The sequence below is a fragment of the Agelaius phoeniceus genome, chromosome 11 (assembly GCF_051311805.1).
Source record: "Agelaius phoeniceus isolate bAgePho1 chromosome 11, bAgePho1.hap1, whole genome shotgun sequence".
Classification (NCBI taxonomy): domain Eukaryota; kingdom Metazoa; phylum Chordata; class Aves; order Passeriformes; family Icteridae; genus Agelaius; species Agelaius phoeniceus.
The window spans coordinates 23028131-23046134 of NC_135275.1; the positions used below are offsets into that span (position 1 = coordinate 23028131).

General features: G+C 54.1%; 1 protein-coding gene across 2 annotated transcripts in view; it reads right to left on the bottom strand.

Moving 5' to 3' along the window:
• The window catches only part of PLXND1 (plexin D1), a 67721-nt gene extending 50077 nt beyond the window's left edge, over positions 1 to 17644 (bottom strand). For both annotated transcript variants that reach the window (XM_077184706.1, XM_054639952.2), the window contains exons 1-2: positions 16178 to 17644; positions 857 to 1033 (exon numbers count right to left, since the gene is read on the bottom strand). In XM_077184706.1, coding sequence (XP_077040821.1) covers positions 857 to 1033; positions 16178 to 17521 — 1521 coding nt within the window. In that variant the 5' untranslated portion in view covers positions 17522 to 17644. The remainder of the gene's footprint in view (positions 1 to 856; positions 1034 to 16177) is intronic.
• Between the last annotated feature and the right edge of the window lie 360 nt (positions 17645 to 18004).

Sequence of the window (18004 nt, forward strand, 5' to 3'; positions counted from 1 at the left end):
ACTGGGTAAGTTTTCTTCTATCCAAGTATTTTGATCCAGTATTCCACATTATGCATCAGTCTCCCCAGGCAGAGATAAAGCAGGTATCAGCTGTCTCTGCTCCAGGCCTTTTCCCCCTCTTCTCTATGGACTTTTGATACTGGCAGTTTACCAGACTGCTGTGGCTGCCTGGAATCAAAACTTTCTCTGGCAAACTTCAAGCACTAAGGTTACTGAGAGCTTGGCCTTGTGTCCTGGCTGCAGAGCTGGGGCATTGCATCACCCTGCATCACCTCTTACATGTTATTTAGAACAGACTCCACCATGGGTTCACACCTGCTTTGGATTCAGCTGTGAAGAAGAATCTCTTTGTGATTCCCCTGCCTACATGGGGTCTTCAAAAGCCAGCACCTCAGAGGGAGAATTTATTAGAAGAGCTTTTAATAATTTTAATAATTTCAAGAATTAAATAATAACAAAACATTGTAATTAAAATTATATTATGTTGCGTATATAATCGTATTGTTTTAAAATTATATTAATATAATTAATAAAATAGTTTAATAAAATTAATTTATAATTCAATGCTGCACAATAGCATTTTCAGCTTAGGGTTTATCAAAAACATCCCGCTCACATGGCAGCCCTGAGCAGTGATTATCAGCCACCAGTCATCAGGCAGCGTGTATCACTGTCCAGGCTATGGCAGTACCCAATGACTTCTTCATTGCCTGAAGGAAGCGGGTGCACCAACCAAGGAGACAACAGATGTCCCGCTCTGGGCAGACCGGGGTGCTGGAAGGGGGAGCCCCGACACCCACCCTGTCCCCAGCTGTGCTGCCCCACGCTGCTGCTGCTGCTGCTGGGCCCCACTTGCCTTCAGGAGTGCTCCGCTCGCCGTGCCCAGGAACACAACCGTGTAGTTGTTGACACTGGCCACCGCCACGGCGGTCAGGCCGCTGTAGGTGAAGATGGGGGTGGCTGTGACCGGGTTCAGGATGGCCAGCGGGTGCTGGAGGTGCGCGGCTCCACAGTCCAGCTGCTCCGGCTGCAGCTGGGGAGAGACACAGACATCAACAGGCTGCACAAACATCGGCCTGCTCCCTTGCCAGCCCCTCAGCAGCACTGGGACAGACTGCTCAGAGCCCTCTCTGCCCTCCTAGAGCCCTCACTGCTGAGCCACGCCACAGGAAAATGCAGCGGGCCCTGGCTGCTGAGCTGACCCACAAGGGCTGGCACAGGGGCACGAGGCTGACAGCAGGGCTCCCACATCCATTCACTGCCAGGGGCCAAGGCAAAGGCAGTGGTTAAGGACTTGTCATTGACCTGTGTCTACGAACAGGCATTTGACTTGTTTGGCCAAAAGCAAGACAACAGACTTGACTCTCCTGTGCTAAATTAATTAGTGCATTTGCTGCATGACAGCAGCATTTGCAAGTGGAACTGATGCCTCATATTCCTACTACCCTGCCAAGATGCACCCAAGATTTATGACCCCTCACTCCAAATCCTCTGAGATTCTCATGTAATTTCTGCTCAGACAACTTGGATGGATTCAACAATGCTTGAACATCACAACAGCCTCACTGCCAACGATTCACCTGCAGTCACTCCTGCAGCAGCTTTTCTGAGCTGCAGCAGGTGCAGCTGGAGCCCTTCAAATGAGGAGCATGTTTCAAGGGCCATTACCACATCCTCCACAGTGTGACCCCAGGTTTAGCCCAGAGGATGCTGTGACCCCACTGTCACACTCCTTGGCAGGCTGGCATTCCAGCAGCAGCAGGTACCCACAGGTACCCACCATCCAAGCCCCAGTTGTGGGAAGTGCCTGTACAAAATTCCAGCAAGAAATGCCTGCAAGGTCGCAGCCCACACCCCAAGGACAAAGCACATTTGTGCCTTTCTGAATCCAGTCATAAGGCAGATAGCACTGCCACAGAAGCTGACAGAATTCTGAATTTAAGCAGAATAAACACAGGGATTTGAGGCTGTATCTGTCAGAGAATGGGAATGCAGTTTCCACCAGGCAGAGGGTGACCACCAGCCTGTTCAGCACAGTCCTTTCTCCCTGGACTACACCAGGGCCTGGATACTAATTCCCTAGTCATCATCACTATTTCATTAATAGAACCAGGCTAAAGCTTTGGCTCTCTCCTCTCTCCAGACACTTCAGAAGATTAAGCAAATATTTAGGCTTTGCAACAGGAGGGTGAGGCTAGGCAAGGTCTCTCTGCAGGGTCATCCCACTTTGGTGTGCAACTCTTGCCTCGTGCCCACTTGCCCCCAAGCCACCACCATGTCTTGGGTTGGTGCCACACCACAGCAACACATTGCTGAGAAGTGGGGAAGAAACATGCTAAAACCCAGAGGGAATGCAAGGTGATGGTGCCCCTGCATGCATAAGCAAGGGATGGTGCCCCTGCACCAGCAAAAGAAACAAAGCCCCAGACAGACACCCACAGGGGGTCAGTGACCTCCCTGTCACGGCCACAACTGGTCCAGGGAGCAGTGAGCATGGGGACTGCAGCCATGGCACTGCCCACTCCTCCTCCTTGCATGCAGAGGACAGCAGCAGACCTCACCAGGAGCTGTGGGTGCCAGCCAGCCCTTGGTGTGTTGCAGCAGCTGGTCAGCAAACACCTGGGCTACCCAGCAGAGCAGTCACACCCCACAGCAGCCTCTGCACAAGAGCACGCACCCCTGACCACAGGGATCCTGCAGCTGCAGACACAGCCAGGGCTCATATCCCTGCTGCTGGGCCAGCACAGCCACAGTGCCACCAGAGACAGGCTGGGTCTTCTCCAAAAACCACCCTGACCTTGGTCCCCTGTGCCCCCCAGAGCCCGTGGCCACCACTGGCTGCGCCAGACACGGAGTGACAAAAGCCTGATGTGAAAAACTTCCTCTGCTCAGACGAGTGCCAAATGGGGCAGCACATTCAAAGCTGTACCTCTGTTCTTAGGGGACCAAGACTAAAGGATCAAGTTTGTGGATGCAATGCTAAATGCATTCTGCAGTTTTACTGCATCTCATTCTAGTAAAAAGTAAAATCACAGCCCAAATTCTTAAATGTGTATGTTTTCTCTGTAACTGAGCAACACAACTTTTTTGATACTATACAGAGGACATGGCAAGCCATTCATGTTTCTGATTTAATGATTCCTTCCCTTCACAAACAGCTATTTAGAAACTCACTTGGGGTTATTTACTTGTCTTAGGGATGGTTATCTCTACCTCTTCTTCATTATGCTTTAAGAATATCACCACCTGAAGCTTACAAGGGTCTTTCCTGCAGGGAAACTGAGGCATAAAGGCATCTCCGGCCACCTGGGACCTCAAGGGATGCTCCGCACCTCCTCTCTATGGCAGCTGCACAGGAGCTGGGACCAGCATCACTGCCTGCCAGCCTGAAAGACTTGGCCCTTCCTTCTCCCAGGTGGCCAAAATCACGGGAAGTCCCTTATCTGCAGCGCCTGCCTGCTTATAAATCATGTATTTCAGAGCTCATATCAGTGCAAAGTGTTTTCCATAGTAAACAGGATGTAACTATTCTAACCCAGGCCGAGCTTTATTTTGGCTGCACACATCCTTCCTCTGAAACACCTTTCTTCAAATGACATCAGATCTTCCAACAAACGGATGGGTAGGAGACATATGGTATTTCCCTCTCCCGGGTCCAAAGAAGGGATGACATGCTGTGCTGCTGCTACCCATACCCCACAGCACCAAGAGGACAGCTAACTCCATCACGTTTCCAGTAAACAGGATACAGCCAAGTCACATCCTTCTGCAGGCACCAGGCAGTCACCACAGCTGGGGAGTTGCACTGGATGAACGGAATAGAAGGCCATCCACAAGTGGAAGGGTTAAATCTCACTCTTTCTTAAATCAAGCTGCCCTATCCTGAAGTGGGAAAAGAACAAATGCTAAGTTTTCTTCCAAAACCAATCTCTTTCTATAATCTGCATTTTAAAACACCCCGTGGGCATTTACTGTATTGCCTCTATTTTTCTTTGACACGCTCTGGGTACTCAGTAACTCACAGAACTGTGGGCTGATTCCAGATCAAAACCTCCTGCCCACAAGACTCTGCCCCTCTGTCGCTGATGAGGAGCTCTTGGGCAAAGCTGGGGACTGCCACAGGCAGCACCAGCTGAGCAGCTCTGCCCTGCCAGGACAGGGGAACACGCTGCTGTGCCCCTGCACGCTGCAATTTGTGCTATTGCTGCAAAACTTCACAAGTGATGCAAATGAATTCAAATCAAGGGGCCACAGCTAAGAGGATGGTTACTCAGATTAACCCCTGAGTGCAGTTGCAGAAACAAAATGGGACAGAGATAAAAGATTTCCAGCCACATCAGAGCTCAAGAGTTCAGCTGTCTTCACAGAGTGAGTTCAGTTCTTTATCCCAGGCCTATAAGGAGCATAAAAAGCGATTTCCCAGAATTTCCATTACAGCTCCCCAGCCCTGGGCATGCAGGATGTCCCTTCGGGAAGGAAGTCTGTTGGAAACAGAAGGAGGAAGAGGAGTGGTGAGGCAGCTCTCAGGAAAACCATGAAATGTGCTGATTTCTGCATCCTGTGTTTGTGACCTTAAAAATAGTTCCCAAGCAAAGCTGGAGCTGATTTGTGACTCAGAAGCTGCGGCGCAAGGGAAGCCCAGAGCCCCTGCCCTCCACGAGGCCGTGCTGGCTGGCTGCAGCAGCTCCAGAGCTCCGGAGCAAGGAGGGGAGCCCGGCCCCTCTCTGACTTCGTATCTGAGAGGATTAAAGCGTTGGCTTCCAGCATGCCTGGAGTCCTGGGAAAATGACACAGCCAGCATCGGATAATCCGCTCCAAACTTGTTGATTTGTGGGACTTAGCCATCATCTTCATAGGCTCAAAATTTGGCAGCTGCTCCCACACAACTGACATTTTCAGGCCATTAAAGGCTGTGATAAAAGGGCTCTAGTTTTATCTCTTGCCTTCCTTAACATAAACCATTCGGCTTTTATTAACATTTAGGTATGACTCAGGGAAATTTCTGACTGCAGAGCGAATATTCAGAATAATTAGGATACTGTCTGAAGAGAATAGCAGGACACAGACTTGCACTGAACAGTAGCGACAGGCTAAAAACCAGTGGGGAAACACTGCATAGGAGAACGGACGCGGCCAGTGATGCCAAGCCAGCCTGGCTGCATTATGCTAAGGGAGAGTACAAGCCCTGCTCTGTGTCGGGCAGAGCCCAGACCAAGCACACAGCCCCAGCATTCTCCCCGGAGCTCCCCCGGCCCCCAGCAGTTTGTACGCACAATCACTCGTTTATCTGCTGCAGTGTCGCAACCAGACCTGTCAAAACCAGGCTTTTTGGGATGCCTGGAGGAAAATGTCATCCTCAGAAGAGGACTCCACTGTTGAGGCACTTGAGATGTAAGCAGTCTCCAGCTGCTCAAGGGCAGGCATTAGCACAGAGCTCCTCAGACTTCCCATCATATTTTTTTAGGCCGCAGGAGGCAAATCAATGTGCACTTGTGGCCAGTCAAGGCACTCAGGCTGAGAATCTCTGGCAAAATGAATCTAGAGAATTTTTTTCTTGAGAATTACCAAGAGTACAGTATCCATGCAGCACAGCAGACACTCTTAAAAAACCAAAAAAAAGGCTTAAAGTGAGACTTGCACTCTGCTTTCACTGTTTGCTAAGACAAGTTCCTCAAGCAAGGAAGTGGGAGTTTGGCTGTGTTTTGCCCGTTTGCACAATGCCAGCCCTGGGCCAGGGTACTTTGTGAGTCACTAATGTGACACCAGTAAAGGTCTATCCCAACACCCCTCTGCTCCCAGGAGCCACCTAGACCTTGTGCCTGCAGGGAGCTATCACTCTTAGAAAACTCATTCTTCCCTCTCTCTCCTCTTGACTCCAAGCTCTTCTTTCCTGCCAGCTCCTAAATTTCACTCTTGGCAGCCTCCCATGGGACCGTGGCTGAGGTAAGGAAGGGGACAGGGCACAGAGGACTGCTAGAAGGCAGGAGACAGCAAGCACAGGACTGATGGCTGGGAAAAGGCACAGCTGGGTCAGGCCAAAGCCCTGCGGCTCAGCAGCAGCAGCCACACTCACCTCCACCGCAGCCACAGACCTCAAACCACCAGAGGTGTGAGACTGTGAGTGCTGGAAGAGGCACTCGGCATCCCAGATCATCTCAGAGGGCAAAACCCAAGCTCCATCTGCTGCTCTGGCAGTGGCAGCCCTGGGCAGACAGCACGTACACGCGCCCAGCTGCTGCCTGCAGAGCCCACCTCAGCAGGAGGACACAGAGACTGGGACAGCACCAGGGCTCTGCTGGGCTGCAGGCACAGCCACTCTGCTACAGTGAGGCCAAAGCCTGACAACAGCTTGAACAACCACAGGCCCCTCTTGCCATCCAACCATCTGCTGCCGTGAGTCTTCAGAGGCTCCAGCCTTGGCTTCAGCAGTGGCACCAAAGTTGGATGCCTGCAGCTGACAGTGTGATTCCCCTCTAAATCTCCTCTGCTCCCTCCTCCAGCCACAACTGGCCCAGCTCATGGCCATCATCACTCCATCAGCCCCAACCCCGTCATGCTGACCCCAACTGGAAAAGAAAGCTGAAGGCAATGTGCACAGGCAGACCTGCCCAGCTCTCCCCCAAAAGCCCTTCCCAGCCCTGGCAGCCCAGCATGGGTCCCCCTTCCTTGCTCCACACAAGCCCAGGGTCTGGCACCCACCAGTGCTTCCCCAGCAGGGCACTGAAACAGCAAGCACAACAGCATGGGGAGCTGCTCAAAGTGGAGAAACATGAAAAAGAAGCACTTTTTAAACTAAAATTGCACATCCTTCATGCCACCAGGAAGACTGGTCAAGCTTATTATGTTAGCCTTCATCCTGCATTAAATACAATACTTGAGATTATACAATCAAATCCACCAGGAATGGGCAAGCAGAGGGATTAACAAACAGGCTCCAGAGGGGTTGTCACAGTCAGAACAGCACGTGTTTGAGCAGCAAGAGCTTGTATGTCCTTTAAATTCACCCTCTTGGAAACTCAGCTCCTCTTCCCACTCCCTGGGGACAAGGGGCTGAGCAGATCAGCGTGCCTCATCTCAAGGACACCCACTTCTGCCCAGAAGCCCAAGAGACACCTCCCCCACTGAAACTGCTCAGAGTAGGACACTTGCTTTATTTAGGCTGTACTTTCTGAGCTGTGCTTTTCCTGTTACCCCTCCACCACTCAACCTGTGTTTCTCATTTATGTTAAGCTTCGGCCTCAGTAACCAACCTCAGACCATTCAAACTCTCTTCCACAGGGAAGAGTCCCTGATGAACCATGAGTTTGGCTCCTCAATCTTTGGTCGTTACTATTTTATTATTGCTAGACTAACACTTAGCACTTCACATGCTCAAAGTGCTCTGAAGGCATATCTGTGCAAGTCAGGGCTGAAAAAAGCATCCATTAAAGTAACAGCTTCTTACCTAGCACAACTGGTCTTTTGCATGTGTCAGTTCAAATCTATTTCATTTAGCAATAGTTTATAGTAAATGTTTTCCTGTATTTTCCTCATTAGTTCTGCTGAATCCATCAAGCCCAGAGATAATGAGCACAACTCTACCCTTCTTTTACACATCCTAAGTAAAACCTGCCTCTGAGAAGCAATGCTGTGCTGCAGTGCTGTCCCCTTCTGGGTTCCCCCCACGCATCACCTGCTCCACAGCCTCAGCACCAGAGTCCAAAAAACAAACCACCACCACTTGGTCGAGCACCCAGCCCACAGAGGAAGCTTGTCACAGAAAGCTTAATGAAACCATTTTTGCCCATTAACTGAGCACTCCAAATGCAGAAGCAACCAAGCTACACAGATGTAGTCTACAGGAGACACACCACTTCCCTGGATCACCAGTGCAGCCTTCCTCCACTCTAACCCCTGTCCTCATTCTGGGGGCAGAAGAAATTCAAGCAAAGAGAATTATCAGTGCAAAGGATGAACGTGTGAGCCAGGCTCCTCCGGCCTGTGGCCAGCCCTCACACTCACTGCCTGTCTCCTCCAGCAGACAGCACCTGAACAAAGCAAAAGGTTTTCAAAAGCTCCTTTTGTTTAGGTGACCCACCAGAGACAGCAGTGGCCACAAGCAGCTCACAGCCTGCTGGATGTTGGCAGCACGCAGCAGACAGTGGATGAAAACCAATGGGCTCCTGCTCCAGAAGGGAGCTGTACACAGCAGCAAAATACCTTAAACAGAGATGCAACAGAAATGGAAAGGTAAGTTCCCTATTTTCTTCAAATAATAAATGTACATGTTTTCAAAATCCAGACTTTTGGGCAATTTTGCTCCTGGGTTAGAACTGAAAGATTTGTATTCCAATTCCACTTAGAATACATAACCTGCAGACATCTTGTGACAGCAACAGCCCTCCAATGGTTCAGGCCCAAAATAGGCAGCCTTGTTCCAGTAGCTGGCACAGCATCAGCTAGGTTCTGTGGCTGCAAACATGAGCCTGCAGCTTCACTGGACACTGGGACTTTCACTGGGGCTTGTCCCTGGGCTCAACCACTCCACCAGAGCTCCACAGCTCCCGCAGCAGCACTCCTGGGAGCATGGCAGCAAACCCATGATTGTGGAGGGGCACAGCAGAACAAGCCCCCTAACATGGAAAAGAGCTTAACAATCCAAATTAACCCCCATCATGTTGCCCACTGGAGAAAAAGCCCATGCTGAGGGGCCTCTTGTCCCACCTTGCAGGGTTGTGCTTATCCACAGGACTGAATAACAGGAGAGGAAGGCATAGGGATCAGCAACACAGGTCAGACATGTGCCATCCCTGTGGCTGCAGGATGCCAGAACCAGCACATCCCCACTCCCTGGAGACATCCCAGCTCCCAGAGGCCTGTGTAAGGAGCCAGCGTGCACCCTGTGTGCTGGACAAGCCCTGCTGACACTCAGCAGGTTATCAAGGCAAGGTCATTGTGGGCTTTGCTGCCCACCCTGCTCACCAGCACGTCACATCTGACAAGGGCTCATCTGGGCCCAGTTTGATCTGGGCTTTCCCAGGCACAAGTTGTCCCACGCCCCTGCAGCCTCGCTCTGTCAGAACAGCAGAGCTGCTCTCCAGATGTTGGCAATAAGTACTGCTCCCTCTGCTCAAAAACATCAATAAATTCTACTGGCCTCTCGAAGTGAGAGATGCCGTAGACAGTCTGCCACCTCCTCCACCTGCTGCAGGGTGTTACAGCCCAACTTGAAAACAACTACTCATTTCTTTACCAACCCCACAGGAATCAAAACCAAGAAAAAAAAAACAACCAAAACCCACAACCAAAAACACACAATCAAACAAAAAAAAGAAATAGCAAAGCAGATCCCTCCTGTTGATCCCCTGTCACACTGTGGCCCCAGGGATGTGTGCTGGGGACAGTGACAGAAACACTTGGGACCTCAGTTCAAATCCTGACACTGCCACTCTTCTGACCAGAGACATCCATCAGGGGACCTGGGCACCCACCTCCCCACCATGAAACCAGGACAACGATGCTGCCCCAACACAGCAGCTGCACTGTACCCAGGCCTCACCAAGCCAAAGGGACCTTGAGTGCATGGGGTTGTTGAAACGCTGCCCTGGGGCAGGGCACTGGGGACAATGCCACCAAGTAACAGTCACCTACCCCGGAGGCATTTTCCTTCCTCCAGCCAAGAATGCCAAGCCCCATCCAGGCCACGCCTGGTACAGAGGAGCAGTCACGCCCCTAAACTACCCCATTCCCAGCACAGAGGAGCAGCCACATGCCCCATCCATCCCTCCTCCTGGTGCAGCTGGGAGCTGCCGGCAGCCACGCTCCACCCCGGCACATGCCGGGCACAAGCCTGGCAGGGAGGCACAGCCACGCTGGGGTGGGCAGTGTGTGCTGGCACTCGGGGGCTGTAGGCAGCCTGTGCTGGCACTCAGGTGATGGAGACGGCCTGTGGTGGCACTCAGGGGCTGCAGGCAGCGTGTGCTGGCACTCAGGTGCCCTGGGCAGCCTGTGCTGGCACTCAGGTGATGGAGACGGCCTGTGGTGGCACTCAGGGGCTGCAGGCAGCCTGTGGTGGCACTCAGGTCATGCAGGCAGCCTGTGCTGGCACTCGGGGGCTGCAGGCAGCCTGTGCTGGCACTCAGGTGCCCTAGGCAGCCTGTGCTGGCACTCAGGGGCTGCAGGCAGCCTGTGCTGGCACTCAGGTGCCCTAGGCAGCCTGTGCTGGCACTTAGGGGCTCTAGGCAGCCTGTGCTGGCACTCGGGGGCTGTAGGCAGCCTGTGCTGGCACTTGGGGGCTTAGAACATTGTTTCCAAGCACCGCAGGTTGCAGCTTGCCTGGTGCTTGCATTAAATTACCACAGCCAGGGGCTCAGACACCATGTTTCCAACCCCTCCCTGGGAGAGGACATCAGCGTCCCAGCAGTGCTGCTCAACAGACGCCTGCTGGGATTTACAAGGCTTAGTAAGGTGTTTCTACAGCATCCCCGGGCATCCATACACATCTCATGGTGCCTTATTCATTTCTCCTGGTGCCCTCAGTCCCATTCACTGTAAAGGAAACTTCGAAACATCAGAAAAGAGATGGCAAATCCCTTCATTTCCAGCCACCAAGACCCTGCAGCTGAGCCTGCATCCACTGTGGCTCCTGGGGCGTGGGTTTGCATTCACGTGAGGGAGTCAAACACCTGCCCTGGAAAACCCTTGGCTTTAGCCAAAACTACTCTTTTTCTTTTCCCACCTAAACTGTTATTTAGTTACAGGGGATTTGATGAGCTCAATGGATCAAATCTAGTCTGAGCATCCAGGTACCAGGAATTACCGGGTCTGTACAGCCAGCTGTTGGCAGAGCTCTCCAGAAACCAGCAGCATGCCTGTGACCCCCCTGTCTGCCAAGGGATGGCAAACACTTTGCCTGCCCAGCCAGCAGCACTGGGCCCCCAGAGCAGGCAGGCACCATGCCACAATTGGGAGCCAGTTTCTGTTCCCTAAAGCAGCACAACTTCCCATTTCCAGGCACAGAAACTTTTGACCGAATTTCCCTTTCCAATTTGGGACGTGTTTGAGCTTGAGAAGCAAAGCAGGGATGAGCCCTGGGGCCCCCAGGAAAGCATTCCCACCACCCACCTTCAGCGCGGGGGCACCGGCCTGTGCTCAGGAGACTGCCCTGCTTGGCACAGAGCACGAAGGCCGTGCCAGCCCTGGCAGTGGGAGAGCCCCCGGGCACTGGCAGCCCACAGCGCTGAGCCTGCCCTCCCAGGAGGGAAGGTGTTCACACAGCTGCCTGTGTGCACCTTGACTGCAGCAGCAGGTTGTACTTTCACATAAATTCCCAAGGAAACCTAACAACAGCTGACCACAACTCGCTAGCAGCAGGTGAGGGACAGAAGAGGTGGGCAGTGCTCTGGTCTGGCTCCAAGGCCTGCAAAGCTCACACTGTGGCTTACACCTCTCGTCAGGGCACCCTGGGTCCCACTGGCCCCTCCACGGGGGTCCCACCTGAGGCCTCGCCCCCAGCCCTGGCAGGGCAGCTGAGGGACACCCACCCACATCCCACAGCAGAACAGGTGATGGTGACAGCCATGGTACAGCTCTACAGTACCTGGGCAGCGACACCTTGGGGTGCTGCCAGCAACTCTAAACTGCCTGCACTGCAAAATACAGAAATTAGGCTTGCTACAAGAACTCCTGCCTCATTTTTAATGAAGAAATTAAGTGTAAATTCCCAGTTTCCTTTCTGTGGCTAATCCTCTGGATTTATTTGAGTAGATGTAGGGTTAGAGCACATTTAGTTTCATGTTTGGAATTTCTAAATTAGTATAAACCAGCACTTCAAAGTAACTCAGCTCCTATAAAACCCAATCCCATGGAGATGCCACAGTATATTTGGACAGTAAGTAGATGCTTTGTCATATTCCCACGTGTATATGAGATTTTTTTTCTTTGGGAACATTTTCTGACTGGTTTTAAACCACATTTCCATGCCCAGGCACACATATATATACAGAGATTGTTTATACAGTCTACCCAAGGAGTTCATTTTATTTAACAATCCATTATAGTACAGCTCACTGGTGGGTATCTCATCATTACACCCCCAAACACAGTGTTCAGTGACCATGCAGGATCTGACACAAAGCCACAAGAGCCAGAAACTTGAGAATTAATGCTGAAACATTTCATTATCCCATGCCACTATGCCTATGGTTTTCAGCAGAGGAAATAAACTGGATTTTCAGCCTTTTTCAAGTTGCAGGCCCCAAAATATTTCCCAAGAGAGATGTAGTTCCCTGGCCAGCAAATCTAGGCCTAATGAATATATCTGCTTTCTGTACCTCTCCAGGAGATTTTAGGAGACCTTGGGGCTCATGCAGAACCCACAGAGGACACTGAGTTTGGTGCAGCTGTGAGCATGGGAAGGGGGTTCCAGTGCAGCTTTTCCTCAAATGAGCTTGTTCATCACAGCAAAATGTGCACACAAAGGTGCCTGACCGTATCCCCTGCCAAAATACCCATTGAGAGATGGAGCAGTGGCAAGAGGACACTGTGGGGGCTTTGCTCCACTGGGATGTGGCTGTGATGCAGTGTGACCAAAGGAACAGCCAGGCAGACCTTTGCTTTCAGTGGCACCGAGGGGGACCCTCCTGGGATGTCCCACTGCTCTCGAGCCTGCCAGAAGCCGGGGATGGGCTCTTGCCTGCTTTGCTTTCTTATGAAATGTCTGTGTGGGATGTCTTCAGCATCCCACAGCTGTGTCACACTCCAGCCATGCAGCCAGCATAACCTTCAAACCCACTGGGCCATGATCCTCCCGGGGTAGAATAGCTCAAATAGGAGCTATAAACCCACGCAGTGTCCCAAGAATTTGATAAGCTCTGTCAGCACACTGCTGCAAATGCTGTTACAGGCAGTTTGCTCCAGAGAGCTCCTACTCCTCTTCCCTTCTGGGGGCTTGGGTCCAAATTCCACATGGGCTTTGAGTGGGCAAAACACCACAGTGATTCCATGCAAGTATTCCAATTTAGCTGCATTTGACACAAAATTCATTATAAAAAACTATTTCTGTTGAGGGGAAGCAATCGTAGAGCTCACCCACTCACTGTTGGTGCAAGAAGCCAACCAACCTAAATCCTTCCCTCACACATCCTCCTTCCTCTGAGCTGCCACTGTGAATTCATCTCCTCAGTACGTGACTTTTCAGCAACCCTCATTGAGAAGAACCAACAGCCCCCACTCCTGACCTAGACCATCCTCCTCTGCACATTTTCTCCTCGTCTGACACAAAGCTGTTAAGCATGTGTTTAATTGCAAGTAAGCATTTCCATCGAAGACAGGGGCTGTTCCCAGGCCAAGCTGTGGCTCCCCTTCCCCAGCCTGGGGAATGCAGGCCAGCGGGGCAGCTGGCAGACCCACCCACCTGCCTCACCCACCCGTCACAGCCCTCGTGTGGCCAAACCCACACGGTCAAAATGAGAGCCAAACAAGTGGCTGCACCACATCAACCTGTACAGGGACAAAGCGCCTCGTTCTGTGCCAGCCTCCCTCAGACCTCCCAGCACAGCACTGAGTGGAGAGAAGCCCTGCCCCAGGCTTCAGCCAGCTCCGAGCAGAAATGCTGGCACTGACAGGGATGGCTGGCATGCTGAGCGCCCACTCCCAAAACCCCTCACGGGTGGGTGAGTGCTGGAGCTCCCTGGCTGAGTCAAAGCAAGCGCTGCTGGAGAGGAGCATTCAATTAGACTGGAGAGCACACAAGGGGTCAATGATTTTCCTTTCACACTGCATTACACCTAACAGCCCATGGTCCAGACTTGTAACAACTGACTACTTCAGCTGAACACACGCTTGGAATGAATCAGGCCAATATCAGGGTTTTTTCCTTCCAAAAGGAGATTAAAACTCAAGTATTTGGTCCTCAGGAAGAGCTAACGAGTCACATTTACTAACACCAGAGCCCCTATCAGTGATGCACAGGGATGCAATGGGAAAACTGGAAACCCACTAACAGATACTGATCTGCTCTGCCAGACCAGCTGCTGCTTTAATACATTTTCCTGCTGCCTTTCCATGTCTGGGACACAAAACATATTGGTGGAAACTGATGTTAGGTTTTTACAGCCCAAAGAAACACCCTATTACAACTCTTCTCTTGACACTGCCACTCTGGGACTCGAAAATAAAACCAGCTTGTTGTTAACTTGTTGGCAATTCTAACAATTAAGGAAAAGGCAAAGAAAAAAAAAATAAAGGCTCTCCTGACTAGCAGGATGGCTTCCCAGCAGGCTCGATCAGCAGTTTTAGAGGAATATGCTTCAAATAAATGGGAAGTGTAGAAATATTAGGCATGAACGAATATTAATGTTATGCTTCATTTATATCCTGCTGTACTTGACATCAAAGGATCTCAAAGCAGCTTTACAAATGCAATCTGACGCTACACGAGTTGGGTTTCTGAATAACAATAAATACGGGAGTACGTGGGAAACTGAGGTACCTCGGGTTCAATGACTGGTTCAAGGCCAGTGACACAGGAGCAATGCCAGTTGGTACTAGAACCCGACCTCCCCATCCATCTTACATCACCACTGGTCTTACTGCTGTCCCCACATGAACAAATTTTCTTGCAGCCTGATCTTGCCACAGTTGCAAACAGAGGGCTCCCACTGACTCCCAATGGCTTGGCAGTGCTCAGTTATTTTAGCTCATTCCCCTGACCCTCATATCCTGTTGCTCATCCCTTCAAGAACACAGCATCCTTCTCAGCTTTTATGGCAACAGTGACAACAGGCTCCTGGTCGCCCTCCCTGCCTACCCAGGTAGCACTTGGAGAGGAAGGTGCTACCAGGAACACACATTACAGTGGAACAGTGTGACAAGCCAGGACCAAAGATGGAGTGAAATCTCATCTGTGCATAGTCTCCTTTGAGTCACTCATTAATTTGTTGTCTAAATACCTTACTGGATACAGCACTTGATACTTTCAACATCAGCAGACTGATGATAGTCATGATTATTTTCTTTACTGAACAGAAGTTGGAAAAAACTGCACCTTCACAGCAGTCCTGGAGTCCAGGGGAAGCTCAAGGGTGATGGGTGCTTCTGCCACTATGTTTCAGTTATGACCAGGCCGTTTGTTCACTTCCCAAGCGCCTCCAGCAGCACCAGCCCCGATGCTGCTGCTTGACCCGCCCTGGCAGAGACAGCTCAGTCCCGCCCGGGGCTCAGGGGCTGCTCCGAAGGTTGCTGAGCATCAGCCACAGCCAACAAGAACTACGGGTGCCTTCGCATCCTGTAAATAGGATTCCTGACTCCCAGTGAGTCCTCTGAGAGCCGTGACCATGCCAAGATGTCAGGACTGAGCCCCCAGTGTTTAACACACCCAGTCTTTGTGGAATTAGCGGCAGCTACTAGATTTGCTGGCTGTCAGGCAGCTTGTACTTTGCCACCAGGGAAAAACCGTTCAACTTTGCTAGAGTAGGTCTATGAACCAAGTGCATTAAGACTACATATTTTACCACAGAGTGGAGATGCCACACTAAACACTGTGGTTACCATGGGAAACCTTTCTCTCTTTGCCACTGGCATTGCACAGGGAAGCCCAAGCCCAAATGCTCTATCTCGCCTCTGAAATCAAACAGATGTTTTCACAATCTTTGATGGAGCCGAGCTGTGCACTCGTCCCAGAGGAAGGGAAAAATGCAGCGTTAAAGCAGCCCTTTTCCCTCTCTTTTTTCCCAAGCATCGTATATTTTTAGTGAAAAGGGAAACAGGCGACTCTGTCTCGCGCTAACATTTACGGCCACTCGGTAACAAATTGTGACAATGGCAAACTTCTGCCACGAACGCGGGGAGCCAAGGCTGCCTGTGTGCCGCCCCTGGCAGGGCTGTGCGCCGCGGGACGGGACATGGGGCTGGCGATGCCCGCAGACATGCGGGGCACCACGAGAAGTGGGGCACCGACGACCGGGTTAGGGGAACGATTCTGTCCCCGAGCAGGCGGGAGGGTCTCCGGGGAGAGCAGGGAGGGCAGCGGGGTGTGAGGCTCAGCCGCCCGCCCGGGGGAAGCGGGGGATGCGCTCCAGCTCGGGAGAGGTGGCGACAGCAGCGGCCACGGGACGGGACACGATGGGGCCGCTGCCCACCGCCGGCTACCGCGTCCCCGCGCCCCCGAGCCCCGGCAGGAGCCCGCCGCCCGCCGTACCTGTATATTTCTCTTCTCGCAGGCCGGGCCGGTGCCCTGCACCACGCTGTCCAGCACGGTAACCATGCCGGCGGCCGGGCTGACGAGGCAGGAGTTGCGGGCGGCCCGGATCGTCTCCTCGATCTCGGCGAAGCGGAAGACGCAGAGCGCGGACTGCGGCCGCCCCCGGCCGCCGCCGGCTCCGGCCCGCTCGAAGACGCCGAAGAGCAGCTCCTCGGGGGGCGGCGGGGCCGGGGCCGGGCCGTGAGGAGCGGCGGGGCTGCGCCAAGCTGCCCGCGCCGGGAAGACGGAGACGAGGCGGGTGAAGGCGTCGGCGGCGCCGCCGCAGCGTAGCCCCAGCTGGATGTAGGACTCGGTCAGCTTCTTGGTCTCGCCGCTGCCGTTGAGGGTGGCCTCGGCTGGCTCGCCCAGGCAGATGCGGGCCAGCAGGCTGTGCGCCGGGCTCTCCTTGTCGCCCGCGTTGGCCTCACTGTTGAGCGCCAGGTAGGCGTACGGGCGGCGGGCGGGCGGCGTGGCCCCGTGCTGCAAGAAGGCGCGGACGAAGCTGAGCTTGTGCCGCGCCTTGTCGCCCGCCTTGATCTTGAGGATGTTGTCGTCGGAGGGGTTGATGTCGAAGGTGAAGAGCTTGGCCAGGTCGCCGCGGGCGTTGAGGGCACGGATAGCGATCTCGGGCGTGTTCTCGAAGCGGTGGTCCTCCAGGCTGTTGTTGCGGGGGAAGAAGGGGCTGCCGAAGCCAGTGTAGGTGGCGGCCACCAGCAGCCGCGCCCCGCCGCCGCCGCCGCGGCGCAGCACCAGCCCCACGGTGGAGGCGTTGGGGTGGTTGGCCGCGACGTTCAGCATGCTAGGGAAGACAGCGACCGAGTCGCTCCCGCCCGGCGGGAAGCGCACGGCCACTGCCGAGATGTTTGCCATGCTGCGCAGCTGGCAGAGGCCCTGGTAGATGGAGCCGCAGACGACAAGGACGCCTTGCTCCGGGTCAGGCTGCAGGATCTTGTTGTAGTTGTTGGTGAGCACCCTGGGGTGCTCACAGGAGGCCTGCGGCAGCTGCGGTGCGTGGCACAGCGGGCTGTCCAGCACCGGCCCCACCGCCGCCTCCGCCTCCAGTGCCAGCTCGCCCCCCGACAGCTGGAACAGCCGGTTGACGGCCGCCAGGTAAACGCGGGAGCCGGGGCCGTCCAGCGCAAAGTTGTTGGTGAGGGTGGGCGAGAGGAACTTGCGCTGCACCTCCAGGCCGGCGGCTCGGCCGGGCAGTAGCAGCGGCAGCAGCGGCAGCAACAGCGGCAGCAGCGCGGGGGGCCGCGGCTCAGCGCCTGCCGCCGGAGCCGGGACCGGAGCCGGAGCCATCCCGCCGCCGCGCCGCACAGTGCATGTGCCCGTCGCCGGGCGCGGGAGGGGCGGGCGCGGGGCCGCTTCCTGCGGAGGCAGCGCCCGCCGCTGAGCGACGCCCGCGGGAAGTGGCGGCCGCGGCGGGGGGCGGCGGGGGGCGGCGGGGCGCGCGGCCGCGCCCCCTCCCTGCCCCCGCCCTCCGCCCGCCCCCGCGCCCGCCCCCGCGCCCGCCCCCGCACCGGCGCTCACCGCGTCCCGGTGCCGCGGGCCCGTCATGTGCGTGCGGTGAAGTTACCGGTGTCTGCCGCGCCGCCGGCTGGGCGGCACCGAGCGGCTCCGGGGGGCTCCGGACAGGGCGTCCCCCCGCTCCGTGAGGGGCTGCTCCGGGCTGTCCCCCTCCTCTCCTCTGCCTCCTTCGCGTTTTCGAGCAGGACAGGCCGGCGGGGAATGGGCGGGAGAAGAAGGACTTTTCCCAGCTGCGGAGCAGCACGGCGAGCCGGA